Source organism: Lissotriton helveticus, chromosome 9 (assembly GCF_964261635.1).
Source record: "Lissotriton helveticus chromosome 9, aLisHel1.1, whole genome shotgun sequence".
In the NCBI taxonomy this organism is placed as follows: Eukaryota; Metazoa; Chordata; class Amphibia; order Caudata; family Salamandridae; genus Lissotriton; species Lissotriton helveticus.
In genome coordinates this window covers 1,255,631,087-1,255,648,271 of record NC_136070.1, presented here as the reverse complement: position 1 = coordinate 1,255,648,271, position 17,185 = coordinate 1,255,631,087, and the positions used below count along the sequence as shown (strand labels likewise).

At 47.3% G+C, this 17,185-nt stretch overlaps 1 protein-coding gene across 1 annotated transcript in view; it reads right to left on the bottom strand.

Annotated features, from left to right (window-relative positions):
- Positions 1 to 17,185, bottom strand: part of LOC144783414 (E3 ubiquitin-protein ligase rnf213-alpha-like) — a 2,376,820-nt gene that overhangs the window by 51,241 nt on the left and 2,308,394 nt on the right. The window contains exon 39 of the mRNA XM_078662402.1: positions 16,925 to 17,014. Within this exon, the coding sequence (XP_078518528.1) occupies positions 16,925 to 17,014 (90 nt within the window). The remainder of the gene's footprint in view (positions 1 to 16,924; positions 17,015 to 17,185) is intronic.

The window sequence follows — 17,185 nt, the reverse complement described above, 5'->3', positions numbered from 1 at the left end:
GTAAATGACATGTAAAAATAGTTTTGGGGGTTACAACCAAGGTTCCTCAAGGTTCAGGTAGGCACTCAATTGCACCACCAGTGGCACTGGGGAGGCCGGGTGCAGAGTGCAGATGCCCAATGTTAGCCAATAGGGCTAAGGAAGCCTTCAGTCAAGGGCTGCTTAGGAGCAGGCGACTCAGTTGTGGGAGAAAATCTCCTGGGATTAGGATCAGCACGGCAGGGGCCAACAATCAGCTCAGGAGCTGCACCACCAGCGGCACAGGGGCGGTCAGGTGTAGAGTGCCAAGGCGACGTCGGGGACCCTGTGGATTCCACTGGAGATCAACGGTTTGGCAAAGATGTTGCAGGTTCGTGCAGGGAGGCTTCCTGGAGACGACCACTGGCTGGAGAATTAAGATGGGATCTTGGGAGATGCCTGGAGACCATCGGTTGGGCCACCCAAGGCCGTGATGCGTCAGGTGCAGGGGTGTCTTTTGGCATCGGGTTCTTCTTACCAGCTCTGGTTGTGGTCGCAGGGGACCCTTAAGGTTGAGGCTGCAGGCGTCTGTTTGAAGCTTGAGGGAGGTGAGGGATCACCAGATCCCAGGCCAGGATCGCTGGGGAGACCTCCTAGTGGTGTTGGGCCACTCGAACTCGGCCCGTGGGCGTTAAGTGCAGAGTGGTGCAGAATGGCAGAGCCACCTACATCCGGATTCTGTGGTTGAGCAAATCCGGTTCTCACAGGACACTGTGTCTGTAAGGTGAGTGCAGGGCAGGTCCTTTGGGCTCTGGGGGGGCTGCTGGACATTCTGGGGTTTCCGCTGTAGGCAGGTCGGAGTCAGGACAGGCAGCTAGGGCTGCGGCCCAAGCAGTTGGTGTCCTCTTCCTCCTGGGTCAGCATGGTTCTTCGGTCCTCCTTCTTTCCTCAAATCTGAGGAGGGAAGGTTTGGTTCGCCCCTAAATACTAAATTTAGGGGTGTTACAGGGGTGTGCAGGTCAGGACCAATGGGTCCCTTCCACTGAGATGAGTAAACCCTCTATTAGGCCACCCTCAAGTGGGAGGAGTGCATGAGCCTCTTCCTAATTGATTAGGTCCCCTCATCTCCAAAATGGAGGGGAATGAGATGTGTGCTTCACCTTGCCTCCCCCACCTGAGAGGTAGGGTTGGCGAAGGTGGGCACACCTCTCTTCTTAGATCGGTTTTCCCGCAAATTATCCAAAGGGGGGGTCAAAACAGGTGGGAGCCAGTTGCTTGAGGTAGAAAAAGGCAGTGACAGCTTACAAAGGCGGCAGGCCTTTGAAGCTTCCCCTCTCATCGTCCCAGCCCATCCTGGGGGAGGAAGCATGACTCCTCAGCCCAGGATGGGCTATGTTTCTGGACCCAGAGAGCAGAGGCTCTCTACCCAGGGGTCCAGAAACCTGTCTGGTGGTGGCAAATGGCAGGGAGCCATTCAGGAACTACACCAGGGCTGGACGTTTTTCAAGGGATATTTCTAAGATGCCCTCGGTGTGCATTTTACATTAAATTCCACACTGGCATCAGTGTGGGTTTAATTTGCTGAGATGTTTGCTACCAAACTTCCCAGTTTTCAGTAAAGCCATTATGGAGCTGTGGAGTTCGTAATGACCAACTCCCAGACCATATACTCTTTATGGCTTTACTGCACTTACCAATGTCTAAGAATGGACTTAGACACTGTAAGGGTACAGTGCTCATGCACCTGTACCCTCACCTGTGGTCTAGTGCACCCTGCTAGAGGGTTGGTTTACCTAGGCCATGTTGACCCTTCACTTTTCTCTGCACCAAAACACACAGTCTGCAATAGCAGTGCGTGGGTGGTAAGGTACAGGGCCCTAGCAGTGGCATAACAGGTGCTGCAGCCCTTAGAAGCCTCCCCTGGTCACAGTGCCCTTGGTACCTTTTACTATGGGTTTACCTGTGGCCAGAGATGTGCCGATTGGGGGTACAAAATTGCAGCTTTGGGAAAGTACACAGGCCATGGGAACCTGATTGGCAGGGACCCAAGGCACACCAAGTCTAAGTGTATCATGTGTCAGGCAAAAAGTGTGTGGGGGTAACCATATAAAAAGAGCCACTTTCCTACATAAGGATTCTGCGGCTAGAGACGTCTAGCAGATACTGTCCTTTTCTGCACTTCTTTACCTCACTTTACCCCAGCAAACACTACAAAGAGCTGCCCTCCATCCTGATGGTCCATGGTACAATCTTTTGGGTCCAATTGATGACGCCTCCACCCTTCTTTCATGGTGTGAGGTGGAACAAGGTATGCTTGAAGGATGATATACTGTCTAACATAAGTAGGCTTAATAACATTCGGCAGCAAAGCAGAGCTAGTCCCTAAGACCAGTGTGTCTGGGAAATGGTTGTGTATGTTGGATGAACAGATAGAGCATGTAGTTCACACATACAATGAGCTGAGGTTATCACTAAGAGAAAGACTGTTTTGATAGTCGGTAGAAGAAAAGGACAGCTGTGCTTTAGCTCAAATGGGGCAAACAACACAAACTGATAGACAGGGCCAATAAATAGCCTTTAGCAGAGGCCACTGCAAGTCTGCTGTGTTAAAGGCAGCACAAAAAGCAAAACATCCAGTAACTTTGCCTGTAATGGATCCGTATGACGGGATTTGCACCAAGTCACAAATGTATCCCAGCATCCGGATTAAACATTATTTGTAGATGGCCGCTTGGTTGCTAGAATGCAGTACTTCGGAAGCAAAAAAAAAACAGTCAACTATCGCTGCTCAAGCTCCATGCATGGCGATGTAGATAGAGCAGATCCTGGTGCAGGACCCTACCCTACTATTGCAACCAAAGATTCTACCCAAGTTGCAGGGAGATAGGAGGACTGTTGCTCATGCCCAGATTGGCCTGGCCCAATCCGGAGGACCTGAGCATTCTTCTTCAGAACTCTGGGCTGGAGAGGTAGAGGTGGGAAGGCATACAGGAGTCCCAAGCTCCACTCTAGGTGGAACGTGTATTTGAACTCAAGTGCGCAAAAGTATTGACATTGCACTTCTCTGCAGCAGTGAATAGATCAAGGTATGTTTCTCTCTATTGCTGGAAGATGGCTTGCGCCACCTCTGGAAGTAGCTCCCATTCGTGATTGGCTAGATGTCAGTGACCAAGTACATCCACCCTGGCATTGAAAGATCTCCACCATGTGATTCACAACCTGGAGATGCCCTGCTGACTCAGACAGTTCCAGAGGTGCAAAGACTCCTGCACAAAGCCCAGGACCCCATTCTGTCCTGCTTCCTGCAGTCCCAAATGGTGGTGGTGGTGTTGGTGAGGACCAGAATCAGATTTAATTTGATAGTTATTAAGACGGCTTCTAATGCCAAGCCAATTCCAACAGACTGATGTAGAGGCGAGTCTCCACCGGAGAGCAGATCCCCTGATCTCAACCTCTGCCAGATGACCTCCCCAACCCAACAGCCTTCGTACTAACCTAGTAACGATGCATCCATTCCAACCATCAACTCTCAGTGGGGTAGGTAGAGGGGGCTGCTGCCGGTCCAATTGCAGTCAATCAGCCACCACTGCAGGTCTTTTGCAGCCTCCTCCGAAACCTGGATTTAACCTGATGGGTTACTTTTGGTGCTAAGCCTACTTAGACTTTAGATCCCACTGCAGAGCCTGCATGTGCCAACTGGTGTAGTTGACAAGCATTGGTGCAAAAGGCCAAAACGTCTCGGAGGCACTCTCACTGAGACCCAGCACTGAAGCTAAAACATCAGGATTACAGCCCAAATGTCCTAAATTTGTTAACCCACAGGGCAGGCTCGAAACTGCATCATATCCAGGATGGCTTCAATAAATGGGAGACTATGTGAAGGAGTCAGATTTGACTTCGGCATGTTGATGGAGAAAGCCAAAGAAGTTAGGAGGTTTGGCGTCATCTGGTGGTGCTTTACAACTGACTGTGGCAAGCCCGCCTTCAACGGTGAGGTATCAAGGTAGGGGAAGACTGGTATCCCCTATTTGCAAAGATGTGCTGCAGCGAGGCCTTCACTTTCGTAAACGCCCAAAGGGGCACTGGTGAGGCCTTCTTCGGAACCAGGAAATAAACAGAGTAACTTCCATTCCCTGGACCCTCTCTATGGCTCTGTTGTACACAAAAAGCCTAGATTTTTTGCTGTAAAATAGATGGTCTTTCTAAAGCTGTTCTAGTGTGGGTGATATATGAGGAGGTTTGGATGCGAATGGAAGCGCATATTGTTGCTGGACTATTTGCAGCACCCACCTATCGGATGTGATGTTCTGCCACCCTTGGAGTTCATACCTTATCCAGCTTCCAACAGGGTAGTCATGTGCTGCTGAGGGCAAGCTATTGGTAGTGGTTGCGGGAGGCTGATAGGAGGGCGCTGAGCAGAGCATTGCCCCTGAGGGTCTGGTCATTGTCAGCTGGATCTCTGACTCCAACCTCAAAAGGAGTGGGGGTTTCTGTTGCTGTAGAAGGGGCTTTTGTGATGCCTTTGAGCCAACCTCCTTCCAAAGCCTCAAAAAGGCCCAAACTGTTGGGTTACTGCTTCACGGGTGCAGAAACACAGAGGGAGCATGGCTTCTCTCTTTAGCGCCGAAGAAATGGGTGCCATCAAATGGTATGTTCATCAGAGACGCCTGAATATAACCCGAGATATGCACTGATCTCTTCTATGAGTGGCGCTGAAACACCACACTAGTATTAACTGTCTGCCTAAGCAATCATGGTGTCAACATAGCATAACGGGTGTATTTTTAAAGTGCATGTTCACCCAGAAGGGTATCTTGGCGCTGAATAACGGATGTTTATTGTTACCCAAATTAATAGTACTCATTTTATCAACCTCAGAAGAATGAAAGGCTGAGTGGACCCGTCGAGATTTGAAAATGTGAGATCCAACACAGGCCCTTTTGTTTACTAAGCCACCAGACCAGGCTCAAGAGCATGGGCCATACTATGATACACCCTGACCATGTTGAATGATCTGCACAAGGTTGGCTCAGCATTCATCAGGGACTGTTGGCAAGATTTTGAGGACCATATATCGTAACGCATGTGAGTATTGTCCAAGAAGGCAGCTGGCATTTACAGAAATTAGGGTAAGACTTACTGAAGAAAACATCCTCTTCATGAATGCCTCTATACTTTTTGATACCCTATAGAGAGGTGCAGTTGGGAGTGAATTCCTATAGAGAGGTGCAGTTGGGAGTGAATTAGAGTTTAGCCTACTCATGAATGCCTGGACCACCAAACTTTCAGGTGTAGGGTGTTGTGTAAGAAAAGCTAGGCCACCAGGGGCAGTCGGTATCTTCTAAACACTTGCCTTTTTATCGTCACGCAAGAAAAAGGTTTGGCCCACGTGCCCATTAGTATGTCTATTAGAGTTTCATTTAAGAGAAAAAGCTGTTCCTTGGAAGCCAGTCCAGGCTGCAGGATTTCCGCAAGGATACTGGTTTTGACCTCAGCGAATGGGAGACGGAGGTATAACACTCCGGCAGCCCATCAAATAGCCACTGCCTGGTTCCTCTGCAGGAGCACCAGGGCAGGGATTCAACCCAGTGTCCTGGGAGGGATCTAGTCCACTGTCCTCCTGAACGTACATATAAAGAGTATAATCATGGTAATGGATGCATTATCCCCTTCATCTCCGTTATTATACTGACCATGTTAACTATGTTCGAAGTCTGAGCCAAACGGATTATGAAGCATTGTAGATAAGTCCTGGGTAATTGCAGTGTTCTGCCAGAGTCACAATAGGACAGGTGTGGCGCCGCGGCCAGGGCGACGGATGCTGGGGATCACGGTTCAATCCCCGGCTCCGGCGGCTGGGATCTGCCCAGCACCATGTGACTCTGGGCAATAGCTCACTAGGGGCCAGATGTAGGTATCCAAATACCGGTCGGTAACGGCCGAAAATACCGATTTGCAGCCGTTACCGACTGGTATTTGGATACTGAGATGTAGGGCATCTTAAAATACAGATTCGGTAATTTTACCGAATCGGTAAAATTACTGATTCGGTAAAATTACCGAATCTGTATTTTGAGATGTAGGTGGCACTGTAAACAGTGCCACAGGGCTTTAAGGATTCGTTATTTACCACCAGCTATTAGTTGGTGGTAAATAACGAATATCTGTGTATATGCAAATCTGTGCATGTACACCTGTGCCATGTGGCACACATACATGCCCTTAGGGCTTGTATGTGTGCCACATGGCACACAAGCCCTAATCAGGGGTGCAACAGGGTGTCAAACTGACACCCTTGAATTATTCAGTATTTACCGAATCGGTAATTACCGAATTACCGATTCGGTAATTGGCATTTATTCCTATGGGCCTCCAGGCCCATAGGAATGAATAGCAATTACCGAATCGGTAAATACCGATTCGGTAATTACCGAATGTTATGTTATGTTACAGAAGTTTGTAGAGCGCCTGGTTACACTGACCCAGTGTGCTCCCGCGCTAGGTACCAGAGCAGAAAGAAACCTAAGTCCACAGACGGCACAGCACTGATTATGTCTTTGGGAATAAACAAGTCTTCAGACCCTTCCGGAAGAGAGTTTCGTATTCCTCCAAGCGGAGGCTTTGAGGAAGGGTGTTCCATAATTTTGCCGCCGTGTAGCGGAAAGAGCGACCGCCCATCCTGGCCCTCTTGATCCTAGGAACATATACGAACCCACTTCCACTGGATCTAAGCTTCCTAATTGGGTGATACATGCGTAGTAAGTCATGCAAGTGAACAGGACCCTTATTTCTCAGGATACGGTGGCTCACGCACATGGCTTTAAATTTCAATCTTTCCCTGATAGGGAGTCAGTGCAGACAAGACAGGGCTGCCTTTGCTGATGATCTTCTGGACCACATTAGGACAAGCCTTGCTGCCGCATTCTGGACGCCCTGCAGTCTGCGCATACACCTATCACTTGTACCTAGGTATAGGAGATTGCAGTAGTCCAGACGCGAAGTTACCAGTGCCTGTACCATAATCCTTCTAGAGGACGTGGGGAGGATGTCCAAGGTTTTCCTTAAGTTGCGCATGATGCCAAAACAAGCCCCTGCCACCCGTTGGGTATGGTAATTAAATGACAATTGATTGTCCACCCAAACTCCTAAATTTTTAGCGTGTTCACATGGTATAGGAGTGGGGCCCAACACCTGGGGCCACCAAGTAGAAGATCTGACAAACGGGGCCCTCCCAAACAACAATATCTCCGTCTTGGAGCCGTTAAGCCTCAGACAGTTGCTTGTCATCCAGCTAGCCAGATTTTCTAAACAAAGTCTGAAATTGAGGTAGGCATCAGGTTGGGTTTGGGTCAGTGAGACCACCAATTGGGTGTCGTCAGCATAGGACAGAGTCCTAATCCCATATTTGTCAGCAATGTCCGCAAGGGGGGCCACATATAGATTGAAAAGGGTAGGGCTCAGAGTCGAGCCCTGGGGCACCCCCTGCCTCATCTTGATGTTTCTGGAGTAGAACTCCCCCTGCATGACCTGGAAAAGACACTCAGTTAGGAAAGATTCCAACCACTTGAGCGCTCTATCCATAACGCCCGCACTCCTCAAAGCCTGAAGGAGTGTGTGGTGAGCAACCGTGTCAAACGCGGCGCTTAAATCCAATAGGATAAGCGCCGCCGTTTGTCCATCATCCACGTGTCTCCGGATTGTTTAGATGGAGTATAACAAGGCAGACTCCGTGGAGTGGAGGGTGCGGAAGCCCGACTGAGGGGTGTAAGAGGTTGTTTTTCTCTATATGCTCAGTTAGTTGATTGTTTACAATTTTTTCTGCCACTTTAGAAAAATAAGGCAGAAGGGAGATAGGTCTAAGGTTGTCTAGTTTTTCTGCACTGATATGGGGCTTTTATTTTGTAGGGGAAGTACCACTGCTTCCTTCCCCCTAGTAGGGACCACTCCTGACCTGAAAGACAGGTCAATGAGATGTCTGATATGAGGCTCCAACAGGTCCAGGCTATCCTTTAAGTACTTTGGGGGTTCCAGGGTCCTGGGAGATCCGGATTTAATGGTCCCAGCTATCTGTTTAATAATGTCCAGCTTGGGCACCAAAAATTCGTGAAGTTGTTGAGGGATAGCATTATTCACGCCGCCTTCCGTTCTCCCCGAGTTATCACGGGCTGAGGCAGGGAAGGAGGCATATATTTGCTCCATCTTGGTGGTGAAGTAGTCCGCAATCAATTTACAAGATATCTCAGAGCCTATAATCGGAGCTGCAATGGAAGGCAGGGAGGTGATTTCATCCTGAATCTAGAACAGCTCTTTGATGGAGTTTTCAGCTAACTCAATCCTCTCCTGAAAGTAGGTTGATTTTGCCTTCCTTATCAGTGAGTGGTTTCCCCTAATAAGGTTCTTATACTCCTCCTTGACTACACCCGATAAGTCCTTCCTCCAGCGTCTTTCAAGATGCTTACACTTGGTTTTCATTTCCCTAAGTTCTTTCCCAAACCACGGGGCAGTTTTAGGTGTCCTTATGGAGATCCTGTTAATCCAAGGTGCCGTGTGGTCCACGGCTGCCATAATGCGTCCCTCCAAAGCTGCACAGACTTGGTCAACCTCCTGTCCATCCGGTGGACCCGCCTGTGAGAAACCATCCCACCTCCTACATCACCGCCTATTTTTAATTTCGTTCGTTTGTTTAAGTCCTAAGGTCTGTATCATGAAAGGAATCACAAAGTGGTCAGAACATGGAACAGGGCATGGGGGTCTGGCTTTTACAGCATCCCAGTTGGAAAAAATAGGATACAATAAGTGTCCCTGTTTATGAGTGGGGCGGTCTGATATTAGTGAGAATTATAGTGTGTCTAGTTCCATACGCAGCTCCTGTGCCCCCTGATTAAGGGCGTCCTCAAAATGTAAATTAAGGTCACCCAGTACAAGCAGTTTATCGTACTTCAGCACTGGTTGGACCAGATATTCAATGAGGCTCTGAGAGAACCCCTTATCAGGGCCTGGAGGGCGATAAAGTAGCAGGCCTCTTATGACATAGTTTTTTGCCAATCTGATAGTGAAAGAGCCCGCTTCACTACCCTCTATAACCACCGATTCTAGGGAGCACTGTAGGAGGTGTTTAACAATAATAACAAGTCCTCCTCTCCCCATAGGTCTATCAATTCTGGTAATACCGAAACCTTACGGAACAGCTTCCAATATATCGGAGGTCGAATCCTCAGTAAGCCAGGTCTCGGTGACAAACAGAACATCTGTTTGTTCTTCAATTAAGAGATCGTACAGCTCGATCTTATGTTTCACCATAGACCTACAGTTAATGAGAGATAGGGACATCTGGGGATGGTTGCTACTCCTTTCAGTAAGCTTTCCAACATTATAAGCGCAGAATTTACATTGCCGGTCCTGTGTGTTGGGATTTATACTGTGCAGGCAGTTCTTACTTATAACAGGGCATAGTCGGCGTAGGGAGAGCGAGCTATATTTAATACCTGGTATAAAAATGCCAGGAGGTATAGCCCCAGGCCCCAGTCGGCCGCGGACGGGCGCAGACGGGCTTGCCTTAGGCGCGCCCGTTGCGCGGCCCCAGAGGCATGGGGATTTTAAAGAGTCTCCTCTGCCGGCCACTAGACCGCTGCCCCCTCCGGAAGTTCTGCGCCAAGCCAGAACTACCTGCCTCTTGTCTACCCCGCCCTCCGCGCAACGGTGAGACCTCGTCGGACCAGGGCGGGGAGACCAGTGATTGAGAGCAGACAGATTCCTCAACTGGAAGTGAAACGGCAAGTATAAAATGCCAAGGTGCAAACAAAGAATTACACAGTTGCGCTATCGATGGGTCAGGCTGTCCGATGCACGTCTGCCCAGAGTTAAACGATTACACTTAAAAATTTAAATTGCAAGTATACTTATTAAACTTATTAAAAACTGCTACCCAATGAGTACAGTGAATATCGCAGCAGGCTCAGCTCTTCCTGCATCTAAATACATTCAAGCGGAGTCAGGAGCCCTGCCACTGCTCCTTATCCTTATCTTACCGATTCGGTAAAAAATACCGAAAATTTACCTACATCAGATTTACCGATTCTAAAATACCGAATTGGTAAAATTCGGTATTTTAGAATCGGTAAAAATGATTTACCTACATCTAGCCCTAAATCTTCCCAACGGCCCCCAGCGCTGAGATACCCCTTCGGGGGTGATTTGTGCGCTAGACAAGTACTGGATTTACATTTACTGGATTTTGGACCAGGCGACCAGCTGCATCAAGGGTTGTGGGGGCACGACTTGGGTCAAGGTCGAATCAGGTTTGCCTCAGAGTCCGCTAAAACAATAGGTTTCTCCCCTACTTCTGGAACACGCTAGGGACCGATGTGAATCAGGGTACCAGGTTCAAAGTTGGGTTGGGTGACACCCTGCGTCAGAGCAGAGCCAAGCGGTGAAGACAGCGTCAAGGAAGGATCTGCCAATGGTAGTCCGACTGAAGACCTAGGATGCTTGTGGCCTCAAGGGGTGTTAGAGGGAGCCAGAAGGATGCCGAACATTGCTTTCTTCAAAGCCTATACTTGTTGCGGTATCACCAATGGACCTGGAAACTCGGGTGTACCTTGATAAGCTGTGGAATCTGTTCCTCTGAAGGGGATTGAGACAGGGACCGAGAGGCAACTTGATATCACCACAGCTTCTCTGATTCAGCGCGGTGAGACAAGGGAGTATCCAGCTTTAACTTCTTGTGTTTCTTTTTAGACTTGGAGTTATCTGACGACTTAAGAGTGTGAGGAAAATTCTTTGCGGGATCGGGCTTGAGAATGGGAACAAATCCGGATTCTTGAATTTAACATGTAGTGTCCCTCACACTTTGCTGAAGTGTCCAGCAACACAGAGCTTGACATCATGGTCCCTGATTCGCATTGGAGTTCATCCGGGTCCAGTCCCTGCAAGACTTGCAGGTGTATAAGTACCCTAGAGGTACCAGAGATATACCTTGTGGGGTATGTCACAGACCTCTGCGTGTGACTGCCTCTATAAGTTTTAAACCCTACATTCTTCATGTTCCTTTGCACACTGTTGAATAAAAATGTGAATGAAAGTTTGTTAAAAGAGAAGAAAAACGTTTGGGAGCGAGCTCCGAATCTGCGTCTGAAGATGTGGAAAGAAAAGAACTGACATTGGCGCACATGGGCAGCGCTTATATATGACTTCAGTGTCACGTGCAGAGAGTAATGCAGTTGACGCGGAGCACTGCTTATGGGAACAATGCTAAGAAAAATCTCTGGCTCCAGTCTGGCGCCTGGGGCTATTCACAAATTGAGGAATATGCAGTTAGAAGTATCCATCTGAAAAAATAACATGGAGTGACTTTGTTAGACATTTATGACCTGATACCAGCTACTCTGATAATGTTGCCTCAAATGGAGACTCCTGTCTGAGCCTGTAACAGGATTTCAAGGTGGGCAATATTTGCCCCAGGGATAATCGCACATGTGCTATTAGACCATGCACAAACTGTCTACCCAGTGCTTTTTGCTCACATGTTTATGGCAGGTAAACATGATGAAAATCTAATGGATACATTCTCCAACTAATGGAGTCAACTATTCATCAAGAGACTTTTTCTCACTATGAAACAGTCACCCGAGTTTTAATGTTTGTGGTAATGCTATAAATAGCAATTGAGGTAAATTTTTTGCGGGGGGGGGGTCTATTTGTGGGGGACAAAACCTCTTTTGTCATTTCCCACAGGAAAAAGAAAACTCTCAGGCACTATCTGGTGAGAAAAACATTCCATCTTGTTTATTCTGAAAACAGCTCCTGGGCAATAAGAGCAAGAACTCATTGGGGAAGTGTCATTAATGCAAAGCAAGTGGCCTCTTTAACACAGTGTTCAGTAAATACATCAACACTGCTTATTTTCTAACTGAGCAGTAATGTTTTTGAGCATTTACTTTGCAGTAGTGGAAAAAGAATGAAAAATAAATGCTGTATAGTGAGAGGGAAAAGCAACCTCTGTTCCACCATCACCGTCTCCCTTTCAGGGTGTACCTTGATCAGAGTTAGAGCCAACAAAGGTAATGGAGCCTTTGTGTGCACATCCAACCCACTAGAAGCCCTTGGTCAGAATCAGGATGTATGATGACTGGTTACGCTTTAGTAGTCTCAAAGCAAAACAATGGTTGAGATTGGGTAGAATCAGGACAGGATCGTCCTCCAGTGCTGGTGCCATCTATACCAGAGTCGACAATGGAGGGCCTGGACAGGTCTTTCAGCTGGTGTGGATGCTTTTGAAGGAGTTGGTAAAGGCGCAGAATGGGGCCCAATGGGTAAGGTAGCAATGAGGACGGATCTGCAGGCCTCTGACGCCCCTTGAGCCCTGAAGGTATGCCATATAGAGCCAGAAGTGTACTAATGATCTGCAGCATGTTCTCCTTGAAGGCTTCTATCGGCTGTGGCATCACCAATGGCGCAGGAAACTGAGGCACACTGGAATCATTTGGGTAATCTGCTCTGTGATCGGAGACCCAAAGGCAAATCGACTGATATCATGATGCCCTTGTCCTTCTCTCTGGATACAGAATGCTATGATGGGGTCGGGTCCCGCTTTGTTTTTTTTCTGTTCGCATTTGGACTTCCATTTAGACCTACTGGAAGACTTGGACTGCGAAGTAGCCCTGTGCAGGTATGACTTCAGGAGCAAGACCGAGACTGTGCCTATGAATTGGTGCAGACATTATGTGAAGGCTACAACGACTTATGCTCTGTGACATAGAGCTTCACTTCATGAGCGTACACTTGTCGCATGACTGAGTCGTGGCCAAAGCACAAACACCAGAAATACACCTTGTGCGTCTGTGACAGATGTTTGCCTGATGATTCTGCAGTGAAGCTCTGGCTCAACGTCAAAACCCGGAGAATGAAAGGAAAAATGTCACCACACAGAGGTGACGCTTTCTCGAGACCCTGCTCTGTCACTTCTGGGGCAGTATGGAGCCACCGTGGAGCCGCATTGTGCCACTTAGCGGGACTTGGGAGCATTACTGTGGAAAGGTTTCCTGCTCCAGTTTGATGCCTGTGCAGTATCTCAAGGAGAGGAATCGGTGGTTGGATGTATCAGTCAGAACTTCTAATTCATGCTCTAAGGGATGGAGTTGGTGCCAGAATCATTTTCTGAGTCAAGAGGATTTTTTTGTGACTAGCTCTATTACTCCTGTTTTAGGAGTAAATTACATCTCAATTTCCAAACCTATTTCACTTAATCCTATTCTGTGAGCAGCTGGGTCTTATTCCAGGCCTAATTGTGGTTTACTCCTGTTACTTCATGGATTTCCAGGGGTAAAACAAGCTTACTATTCGACGTGCCTCAGAAAACCTTTCTTCCACGTACGCATGTATAACCCATCAAATTCTGGCTTTTTATGAGTCATGACTGTCGTGTTCTGCTCGTGCGCCGGGAGGTACATGAAACACGGGACACAGGTTCGTCTCACATTCCTTTATTTGCATCGCTCATAACAGCGGGTTAGCATCTGGTCAGCTGCTGGTCAGCACATCCGTCCCCGTCCACATCCTAGCCATTGTGTGTTCCCGTTCCTGTCCCGTCACCGGATCTGGTGTCCGGTGACTTGGTCACTCTGCCTGAGGACCCACAGGGTCCTAATGCCCTACTGCCCATTGCCCACACTGTCGGGTCACGACACCTCCCCCCTTGTTGCAAACAAAAGTTTGTGACACATTTACCATAGTCCTCATTCACAATTATATGGATGGGGGTGAACGAACGAGAGAGAGAGAGAGAGAGAGAGAGAGAGAGAGAGTACGTGTCATTCTACATTTCTTCAATGAGTCTCTGTTGTTTACTGCATGTTCTTCGTGAATCTAGTGTCTCCATCGCTTCCTTGTCCTCTATCTTCCACCGTCCATGTGGCTGCCGTTGTCGCTGCCATTTCTTCTTCCTCCGCCTTCTTTGTCCTTGAAATGCTATCTGTTTCTTGTTATTCGTTGTTGGTCGTAGGCAGCCGTTATCATCGATCCTTTCACTTTCGTCACCGCCGGTGACTCTTTGGAGACTTGTGGTTTTATTGTCAATATTCTTTCTGTCTCAACACCTTTCGTCCTGACCATGCGGTGCCTCTTGCCTTTATTTCCTTGATGGCGCCTGTCCGCTCTGCTTATTGCATGTCTTTGTCCTTTCTTTTTGCTGCTCTTTCTCCTGCGGTATGTCTTTTCGTGTTGCTCCTTTTTACCCATTTTTTTGGGCTCTCCTTGTCCTTTTCGCTTGTGTCCCTTGTGTGTCCTTTTTTCCTTCTTCTTCTTCTGTTATCCTCCTTTCCTTTTAGCCTTTTCTGGGCTCTCCTTGTCCTTTTCTCTTGTGTCCCTTGTGTGTCCTTTTTTTTTTTTTTCTTCTTCTTCTGTTATTCTCCTTTTCTTTTAGCCTCTTCTAGGCTCTCCTTGTCCTTTTCTCTTGTGTCCCTTTTGTGTCCTTTTTTCCGTCTTCTTCTTCTGTTATTCTCTTTTTCTTTTAGCCTTTTCTAGGCTCTCCTTGTCCTTTTCTCTTGTGTCTCTTTTGTATCCTTTTTTCTTCTTCTTCTTCTGTTATTTCTTTTAGCCTTTTCTAGGCTCTCCTTGTCCTTTTTTTCCTCTTGTGTCCCTTTTTCGTTGTCTTTGTGTCTCCTTTTTTTCTCTTTTTCTTTTGTGTTCTCCTTTTCTCTTTCCTGTTTCTTTGGTCCCTTCTTTCCTCGTTATTTTACTCCTCTTTCTTCTTTTCTTTGTTGCCTTGTAACTTCTCCTTTGCTCTTTCTTTGTCCTTGTGCAATCTTTGTCCTTTTATTACTCTTTGTTGTTCTGCTTTCTTTCCTTTTGTTTTCTTTTCTTTGTTGTGTCTCTTTTCTGTCTTTTATTTGGCCTTCTCTGGCTTCTTCCACTCTCTTGTTCTTCTTTCTTATATATGTATATATTCTTTCCTTCTTTCTCTTTCTCTATTTGTCCTTTTGTTATCCTCTGGTAATCTCTTTTCTTATTGCACCATCATCTTCCTTTGCCTTATTGCTCTTTTTCCACTTGTGCGCTCTTTTGCCCGTTATTTATCCTTTATTCTTCAATCAAGACATTTATTTCCTTTGTCTCCCTTTTCAGACCTTTTCCGTGCTTATCTTCCTTTTCTTCTTTATCTTCTTTTTCTTCCTGTCTTTTCTTCTTGCTCGCGTTCTCCTTAATTCACCTTGTCTTATGTTCTTCTTCTTCTTTGCCCTTTGCCTGGCTTTGAAATGGCTGCTCTCCTTTTTCCTATGACCTTTCCTTGAATGTCCCCTTCAAATGTCCGCCGTCATTCTCACAATACTTTGGTCGTCTTTGTTCTTCCTTTTCTTATTATGCCCCTTTATTCTGCTTACTTTTTGCCTTTAATTTGTCTATTTCTGGCTTCTGGGTGTACTTATTTTCTTCTCTTTTGTCTTCTTTTGCCCCTTGTTTTTCTTCTATGTTGTTTTTGTTGTGGGGGTCTTTAGTCCCTTTCTACCTCTGTTTGCCTTTGTTTCTCTTCGTGTTCTTTAATTGTCTCTTTTTCAATGTTGTTTCACTTATTTTCTTCTTCGCCTGGCCTTGAAATGGCAGCCCCGCTGTTTCTTATGGCCTATTTCTCCAATGTCCCATTTAAAATGGCCACCGTTATCTCGCGAGATTTCGCGATCGAAATCTCGCTTTTCCTGACCTCATAATGGCCTCCTCATTCGTTTTCCCCTTTTTGATTGGCTCAGCCGCCTGACTTAGTGATGGCCGCCGAGACCCCTAAGCTCTCGCGGGACCTCGCGCCTTGTTTTCAAAGGCCCGCGCTTGTTCTTAGCGCTTACCGCGATCTGCTGCATCTTTCCACTGTCGCTGTCTGGTGGGCTCCCGCGTCGCTCTTTCCATCTTCCATGTTGCTTGCGGCGCATCCAGGGTGAGCACCTTTATTTTTTCGATGGTGCACGTGCTGGACACACTTTGATCCACACGTCGATCCGTTCGATCCCACCCTCGTCGCCAGTTGTCGTGTTCTGCTCGTGCGCCGGGAGGTACATCAAACACGTGACACAGGTTCGTCTCACATTCCTTTATTTGCATCGCTCATGTAAATGTAAATGTGCTGGACTTGTAAAGCGCACAGCTGCCCGTGAGCGTCCCGGCGCTTGCTTAGGGAACCCGTCCTGGTATTCCCCTGTGAGAAACCCCGGCAGGGTGTCCACAAGGTGAAAGCCAGGCATCCCGCCGCGAGGGGCCGTAGTGGAGATTAAGCAAGCTATTGCCCAGAGTCGCAGAGTGTGACCCCGTGAGTTGAGTAGGCACTAGAGCGAGAATTGTCGAGTCCGTGGAATTTTTGAGCCCAGGACCCGCTGAGGCGGGGAATCGAACCCTGGTCCACAGTCGATCTCAGCTTCCAGGTCTGCCGCCTCAAACCACTGAGCCACGCTTCTCCACTCATAACAGCGGGTTAGCATCTGGTCAGCTGCTGGTCAGCACATCCGTCCCCGTCCACATCCTAGCCATTGTGTGTTCCCTTTCCTGTCCCGTCACCGGATCTGGTGTCCGGTGACTTGGTCACTCTGCCTGAGGACCCACAGGGTCCTAATGCCCTACTGCCCATTGCCCACACTGTCGGGTCACGACAATGACCATACATTCATATCTGTTCAATATGTTTGTTACTTTCCTTTTAGGCAAGTGTTTTTTTCAAATTCTGTGTGTTTATGCTGGATGGACAGAAGAAGAACGTTTTATATCAATTACTAAACAACACATTTGATGCTTAAAATCAATGGATTCAGGAAATTATCCTGCCTGATGGTAAAACACCATAATAACATGGATTGCTTTTGTATAAATTATAAATCCATTCCTTTGATAGAATAATACCTACAAACATTCAATTATATTTCATGCTGAAATATTAGTCAGTTCCATGTAGAACACATCTTATTGAAGGGTTTAAAATAGTTTTCGTTACCTGGTTCATTTCTACAAGGAGAGCCGATCTCTTTGCTGACAGAATCTGCCACAGAGACAAGATGTGTTTCAGCTTTGTTTGTGGTACTGCCTAAAAACAGAAAAATATATTTTTAGTATAGTCTGCCAAAAAGTTCGAGAAAATTATGTGTTTAACTAGGTCATGTAGGACGTGGTAACTTGAAAAGTGTTAACGTTGGCTCTTCTACTCTCACACGGCATTTTCAGCACCCACAGTTAAGTTCTTACGAACAGCCTGCTG